At 39.5% G+C, this 7,783-nt stretch overlaps 3 protein-coding genes across 4 annotated transcripts in view; 2 read left to right on the top strand and 1 right to left on the bottom strand.

Annotated features, from left to right (window-relative positions):
- Positions 7-267, bottom strand: LOC104781609. Its single transcript, XM_010506326.1, has one exon. It carries the CDS (start codon positions 155-157, stop codon positions 11-13), a length of 147 nt encoding a protein of 48 aa, XP_010504628.1. The 5' UTR covers positions 158-267; the 3' UTR covers positions 7-10.
- Positions 594-6,950, top strand: LOC104781608 (condensin complex subunit 1-like). The gene is made up of 16 exons (XM_010506325.2): positions 594-799; positions 1,181-1,503; positions 1,594-1,754; positions 1,846-3,034; positions 3,117-3,308; positions 3,475-4,128; positions 4,238-4,414; positions 4,560-4,627; positions 4,716-4,938; positions 5,014-5,113; positions 5,214-5,329; positions 5,419-5,476; positions 5,564-5,715; positions 5,799-6,039; positions 6,179-6,496; positions 6,632-6,950. Exons 1-16 carry the CDS (start codon positions 664-666, stop codon positions 6,712-6,714), a joined length of 4,191 nt encoding a protein of 1,396 aa, XP_010504627.1. The 5' UTR covers positions 594-663; the 3' UTR covers positions 6,715-6,950.
- LOC104781607 (cystathionine beta-lyase, chloroplastic) overlaps positions 7,237-7,783 on the top strand; it is a 3,423-nt gene continuing 2,876 nt past the window's right edge. The window contains exons 1-2 of one of the 2 annotated variants that reach the window (XM_010506324.2): positions 7,237-7,454; positions 7,592-7,763. In XM_010506324.2, coding sequence (XP_010504626.1) covers positions 7,389-7,454; positions 7,592-7,763 — 238 coding nt within the window. In that variant the 5' untranslated portion in view covers positions 7,237-7,388. The remainder of the gene's footprint in view (positions 7,455-7,591; positions 7,764-7,783) is intronic. The other variant, XM_019244832.1, reaches the window with a different exon arrangement.

Here is a 7,783-nt window from a genome sequence, read left to right as displayed (position 1 = left end):
AAAATTGGGATCAACCGACATGGAAAGGACCAATATCTCCGTTTCTTAGAGAACCAGCAATCTCGTCAGCGATAGCCACGCAAGTGAAGACCCAACCACTCAGAGATAACCAAACCATTCTCATCAGATACATCGCCATGCCCAGCGGCATCGCCATCTCTGACTTTCCTTTTTCTACTTATCTCTCTCTCTTTGTTAGATCAAATGATTTAGCCGGAGAAGAAGCCATTGCATTTGGAGTTGCCAAAAAAAATAAAAAAGCTTTGAGAAAATATACAATAATAATAATAATAAAAAGATGATTCGGTACAATTGTAATAAAACAAGGATCTTCCAACCATTTAGATTTCACCACGTGTTGAAATTTAATTCATAGAGTTTTTACCATCAGCTACGTCCTTGTCTGGGCCAGTCAAGTCGACGGGAAACGCATCGTCATCGATGCTTTATTTTTAATTCCAGACTTTAAAAAAAATATATATCAAAAATTAGGGCTCCGACCCGGATTTTTTATTTGGAACCCGACCCGTTAAATTGGCCTCATGAACTCCCGCTCCGATGCCGTTTTCAATTTCATTTTGAAATTTGTAATCTTCCCCAAAAGTTCGATTTCTCTCTCTCTCTTCTCTGAGCAACGTCTCTCTCTCTCCTCTCTCTATAGAAATGGCTCCTCCGTTTGTTTTCCCCCAAATTCTGCGAGCCCTAGAAGAAGATCCGGAAGACAATCATCGCCTCTTCGCTCAAAATATCGTCGATGTGACTTCTCTTCGCCCTTCCGATCTCGAAGAATTCGTCAAAGGTAATTACTCTTTTTGGGGGTTTCTTCGTTTCCTCTAGTGTATCCGTTACCTTAATTTTGCTGTGTAATTTTCCTGAGAAACCCGATAGACAATTTAGTAGTTTCACTCCGAGAGGGCTTTAGATTTGATTTTGTAATTGGTATTTGAGCCGAAATTGCATTGTGATGTTAGTCTTTTTAGTCACTTGAATCGTCAGTTGTGTTGAATGTGAAGTTTTCATTCTGTATGTGTGGGAGCTCAAATTCTTAAGTTATAGAGTCCAAATGTTTTGACAGGGAAGTAAAAAAATCGAAATGGAAACTAATGACTCCACTCAGAACTTTGTTCTTGTTGATTGATATGTGAGGCATTTTGTTGACTGTCTTCTTATTGTGGAACAGGTCTATCCTTTGACTTATCTGATAGAGAACTCTTCTGCGTCGAAGATCAAGATGTTTTTGATCGTGTCTACTCTTTGGTCAGGAGCTTCTTCAGTCTTACTCCGTCTTGCAAGTGTAATCTTGTGGAGAGCCTACGGTCTAATCTAAGTGTTCTTCTTCCAAACGTTGATTCGATCTCACGGTCTGTTCAAGATCAGGAGGATGAAGTTCCAATCATTGATAGGATCACATCGCATCGCAATGCCTTGAAAATATATACTTTCTTTCTCCTCACTATTGTTATGACTGAGGAGTCACACATCAGCTCAATTGACAGCACAAAGGTGCTTTCTCTTTTTTTTTTCCATCTGATAATGTAATTATTGCACTGTATAAATTGTGGACTTTACAATACTGATGTTGTGGATGAACAGGTCGCAGCACGAGGGAGGAAAAAGCAAATTATCCAGTCATGGAACTGGGAACCTCAGAGGGGTAGAATGCTCAATTTGATTGCAAATTCTCTTGAGATCAACCTATCCTTGCTCTTTGGATCATCAGATCTAGACGAAAACTACCTCTCTTTCATTGTCAAGTAATTTCTATGCCCTAGTGAATCTGGTTTATCTTGCACACTCCATGTTAAAAGTAGATCCTCACAGTTTTTCCATATAATTTCCTTGTAGAAACTCCTTCACTCTTTTCGAGAATGCCACAATATTAAAAGATGTTGAAGCAAAAGATGCGCTGTGTCGCATCATCGGAGCATCTGCTACAAAATACCATTACATTGTGCAGTCATCTGCCTCAATCATGCACTTGATACACAAATACGATTTTGCTGTTGTACACGTTGCTGATGCAGTTGCTAGAGCTGAAAGTAAGTATTCAGATGGTACGCTGGCCGTGACAATCATTAGAGATATTGGGAGGACTGACCCGAAATCCTACGTTAAAGATACAGTTGGGGCTGATAATGTGGGACGTTTCTTGGTCGAGCTTGCTGATCGTATGCCAAAACTAGTGTCGACAAATGTTGGAGTTTTGGTTCCTCATTTTGGTGGTGAATCATACAAGATAAGAAACGCGCTAGTTGGTGTTCTTGGAAAATTAGTTGCAAAAGCATTTAATGATGTCGAGGGAGATATGAGTTCCAAGTCCCTTCGTCTGCGAACTAAGCAAGCTATGTTGGAAATTTTGCTCGAACGATGTAGAGATGTTTCAGCCTATACAAGGAGCCGAGTTCTTCAGGTGTGGGCTGAACTTTGTGAAGAGCATTCTGTTTCAATTGGCCTATGGAACGAGGTTGCATCAATATCTGCTGGAAGACTGGAAGATAAGAGTGCAATTGTTAGAAAATCCGCACTGAATTTACTGATCACGATGTTGCAACATAACCCCTTTGGTCCACAGCTTCGAATAGCTTCATTTGAGGCAACCCTGGAGCAGTATAAAAGAAAACTGAATGAACTTGAACCAAGCCTCCCTACTGAGCATGCATCAAAAGAGTCAACTTCAGATGGTGAGTCCTGTATTGGAGATGGTGAAATCGATGACTTGCATCTTGAAGCTACAAGTAAGATGCATCATGATAGTCTATCTGATAGCTGTCAGCCAGAGAATGTAGAAGAAATCAGTGAAAAGGATGTTTCTGTTCCAGATATTGGTAACCTTGAACAAACCAAGGCCTTAATTGCCTCCCTTGAGGCTGGATTGAGGTTCTCGAAGTGCATGTCAGAGAGTATGCCGATCCTCGTTCAATTAATGGCTTCATCTTCTGCCACTGATGTTGAAAATGCTATTCTCTTGTTGATGAGGTGTAAGCAGTTCCAAATTGATGGTGCAGAAGCTTGTCTCCGTAAAATTCTGCCTCTGGTATGGTGCTTATCATATATTGTAACTCATAAGAATTTCTTCTGACATTGATTAAAAACCTTGTTTTTTGCTGTTTCTGTAGGCTTTTTCTCAGGATAAATCTATCTATGAGGCAGTAGAGAATGCCTTCATCTCAATCTACATAAGGAAAAATCCAGTTGACACGGCGAAACAGCTGTTGAACCTTGCCATAGATTCGAATATAGGAGATCAGGCAGCACTAGAATTTATTGTTAATGCTTTAGTGTCAAAAGGTGAAATATCTAGCAGCACGGTAGGTTCCTTCTGTGACTCCAGCGTATGAGTATGCTATGAATTATGGTCAATTGATATGTGTAGTCTGCTTATGCACGGTCAATAACAACTACAAAATAATGAGCGTGGTTAATGATTCACCTGCTAGAGGCTAATAAGTGCTTCTATCATTTTTTTCTTTGCAGATATCGGCTTTATGGGACTTCTTTTGCTTTAACATCAATGGGACAACTGCTGAGCAAAGTCGTGGGGCTCTATCTATCATTTGCATGGCTGCAAAGTCATCTCCTAGGATTCTTGGATCACACATGCAGGATATTATTGATATTGGGTTTGGCCGTTGGGCAAAAGTGGAACCTCTACTTGCCAGAACTGCATGCACTGCTATTCAGCGGCTTTCCGATGAAGATAGGAAAAAGTTGTTGCTCAGCAGTGGCAGCCGATTGTTTAGTATTCTTGAAAGCTTGATCACTGGGAACTGGCTTCCAGAAAACATATATTATGCTACTGCTGATAAAGCCATAAGTACCATATACATGATCCACCCAACTCCAGAAACCTTGGCTTCTACTATTATTAAAAAGTCCCTGAGCACTGTGTTTGATGTAGTTGGACAAGATGAAGCACAGACTGATACCGACAATAGTAAAGTTGATATTCTGACTCCAATTCAAGTAGCAAGACTCAGTAGATTCTTGTTCGCTATCAGTCACATTGCTATGAATCAGTTGGTGTATATAGAATCTTGTATCCAGAAGATCCGGAGACAGAAGACCAAAAAGGACAAAGCGGCTGCTGAAAGTCAGAATACAGATGAAAGCCTTGGGGCCACACAAGAGGTACAGACCGATTTTCGTAGAGCACAGCTGGTGGCACAAATGTTGCAACCCTAGTGAGTTATTTCTGCTTACTAGTGTGATCTTATATGATGTTTTCTTTGTTTTATAGAAACATAGCATAAATGCTGAGCTAGGACTTGCGGCCTCTGATGATGCACTGCTTGACACACTCGGTGAAAGAGCAGAGAGGGAAATTGTTTCCGGTGGTTCTAACGAGAAGAATCTGATAGGGGAGTGTGCAACTTTTCTCTCAAAGCTTTGCAGGAATTTTTCTCTGCTGCAAAAGGTAGTTAATTTTTCAATTCGTTTATTCTGTTTCATGTCGAGTGATGAAGTTATAAGCTTTCTTTTATCTCCTTCTTTTGCGCTTACATTTATTTGGTTATATACAGTACATGATAAATAAAACTTTTAACTTTCCATTCTTACAGCATCCTGAACTACAAGCTTCCGCAATGCTTGCATTATGCAGGTTTATGATTATTGATGCAAGTTTCTGGTGAGACTAAAGCTTTATTATATATTCTCTTTATCCTTTACAAAACTGAACATATACTTACTTGATGCATTAACTTAATGTGTGCCAGCGAATCCAATCTCCAGCTTCTTTTCACAGTTGTTGAAAATGCACCGTCCGAAGTTGTCCGGTCAAATTGCACCCTTTCACTTGGAGACTTGGCAGTTCGTTTTCCAAATCTTTTAGAACCTTGGACAGAAAATATGTATGCCAGGTTACGGGATGCTTCAGTTTCCGTCAGAAAAAATGCTGTCCTGGTCCTTTCACATCTTATATTGAATGATATGATGAAGGTAACCTCTCTCTCCTCCCTCTTTAAATATCTGCAGTTATAGTTTGAGGTTTCATTCTATAAATCGTAATTTCAGGTGAAAGGGCATATCAATGAAATGGCTATATGTATAGAAGATGATGTAGAGAGGATCTCTAGTCTCGCAAAACTATTTTTCCATGAACTGTCTAAGAAAGGTCAGTTGCAATATCTACTTTACAGTTTACAATTACATGACATATTCCACCTTTGAATGAAATTTAACACTTGAGCCTCTTTTCTGCCAAAAAAATCCAGGATCGAATCCCATATACAATCTACTTCCTGATATACTTGGGCAGTTATCGAACCGTAATTTAGAGAGGGAGACATTCTGTAATGTCATGCAATTCTTGATCGGCTCAATCAAAAAGGTATATAGCTTTTCCAAATCAATACTGACGTTAATATAACCAGTATTTGTTCTTATTAATCACTCATCTATATCCTCAACAATCTCCAGGACAAACAGATGGAGGCTCTGGTTGAGAAGCTTTGCAATAGATTTATCGGAGTCACAGGTATGCATGTGTTGATGATAAATCCTTACACCTGTTTTGTGATTAATAGGAAGTATATTTCTTTGACATCTACACCTAAACTTGCAGATGGAAAACAGTGGGAATACATTTCGTATTCTCTTTCGCTGCTGACATTCACAGAAAAAGGAATCAAAAAACTTATTGAGTCATTTAAGTCTTACGAGCATGCTTTAGCAGAGGATTTGGTGACCGAGAACTTTAGAAGCATAATCAATAAGGTCCGGTGTCTCTGGTTTTCGTCAACTTTGCCATTCTTTTCATGCTATATGTGAGTTTGACATTTGGTTGTGAATCTGAACAGGGAAAGAAGTTTGCGAAACCAGAACTCAAAGCTTGCATCGAAGAGTTTGAAGAGAAGATCAACAAGTTCCACATGGAGAAGAAAGAACAAGAAGAAACTGCAAGAAATGCCGAGGTTCACAGAGAGAAAACCAAGACCATGGAATCTCTTGCTGTCCTTAGCAAAGTGAAAGAAGAACCTGTAGAAGAATATGATGAAGATGAAGATGAAGACGAAGACGAAGTTGAAGATGAAGGTGGAGGTTAGTAATTTTTTGACTTGGGGCTAAAGCAAAGTTCGCTGTACCAGGCTTATGATAATCAAATGCCAGTTAACGACAATCTTTCTAAATATCAGATAGTCTCTCTCGTTTATTTAAGGACTGTTTTGTGTTTTCTCAGATGTTTCAGACAGTGAAATTGTGGATCCATCAATGGAAGAATCATGCGATAGTTTGATTGCAACTGAGACTGAAATTGTGGATCCATCAGTGGAAGAATCAGGCGATAATTTAATTGCAACTGAGACTGAAATTGTGGATCCATCAATGGAAGAATCAGGCGATAATATGAATGCAACTGAGACCGAGGGTGAGCAATCTGACTCAGAGGAGGAGCCATCTGACTCGGAGGAAGAGCCATCTGACTCGGAGGAAGAGCCAGATTCTGAGCAGTGTGATACCCCCAATCCTCGTTCCTTAAACCAAAAGACTAATGGCGGTATGTGAAAACTTCCCTTTGTATCTTTAACAATCTCGCACAACTTAGAAACAGTCAAGTAAAGAGTTATANACACAACTTAAGCTCCTGAATCCATTATAGAAACAGTCAAGTAAAGAGTTATAAGGTTTTCAGGGGAAGAAGGCGAATCAGAAAGCAAGAGTACAGAGTCATCGAGCAACATCAGGAGAAACCTGAGGTCAGGAAGTAGAAGTTAAAAGAAACATTGTGTATATGCAGAGAGAGAATGTGTCTGGTCAAGTTGCTGTACATCTCGAGAGCTATCTTATTGGTCACTGCTTTGGTTTCTCTCTATGATACCCAGATATTGAAGAATCGACCATTTTTATTTGTCTAATGCTGGCTTAGTTGTGATTTGTGATAAATTATAGCTAATTCGTCCAAGTATCACTACAAGAGCAAGCTCTTCTTTTGTCGCCAAAATCTACAAGACCTGAATCAATTAATTTTATATCAAATTCCTTTGGTTTTCTACTCTTTTCTTGGCACTTACGAATATATATATTAGTGAATAGTGCTATGGCCTATGGGGGAACTCGTACTGGTAGAGTAGGTGTTCACCTACTTTCCCGTCCACGTTTTTTTCCTACCAAATTTGCACGAACCTGAATATTTTGAGTAGAACCAGACCATATTTATTTCGGTTTAGTCGTTTTAATTCTAAGTAAACCGAAACAAACCAAACCGAGAGTTAAAAGCGGACACCTTCTTCAGCTTCATCTTTCAGTTCAACTCTTCTTTCGAGAGTCCCCACTTGAGCACTAGAACTGTCTCCGTCGCCGCGCATTATCTCGTCGATTAATATCTCAGACGAGAAATCACCGCCGGAGAAGAAGCTTTAAATTCTCTTTCATCTACCCAAAAAAACAAAATGGCATCTTCTCTATCACTTCACTCCTCCTTCGTACCTTCTTCCTTCGCTGATCTCCCCGACCGAGTAAGCCCCTTTATTTTCCTATAATTTATTTAGTGACTTTAAATAAAAGTTAATACCTTTTCTCACCAATTCCTATTTGCTTTTGTTGTGGCCTCTACCAAATTTAGTGATATCTGATCAACTTTGTCTCTCTGAAGGGTTTGCTCAGTAAGAACTCTCCGACCAGTGTTTCCATTTCCAAGTTTCCAACTTGGGAGAAGAAGCTGATCTCGAATCGTAACCTTTTCAAGCTGAATTGCGTGATGGAGAAGAGTGTCGATGAACAAACTCAATCTACTGTTGTTAACAATACCCCAGACAGCTTAAATGGTTCGTAAAGCTTGAATACC

This window comes from Camelina sativa, chromosome 4, assembly GCF_000633955.1.
Source record: "Camelina sativa cultivar DH55 chromosome 4, Cs, whole genome shotgun sequence".
Taxonomy (NCBI): domain Eukaryota; kingdom Viridiplantae; phylum Streptophyta; class Magnoliopsida; order Brassicales; family Brassicaceae; genus Camelina; species Camelina sativa.
This window is presented reverse-complemented; position numbering and strand designations above follow the sequence as displayed.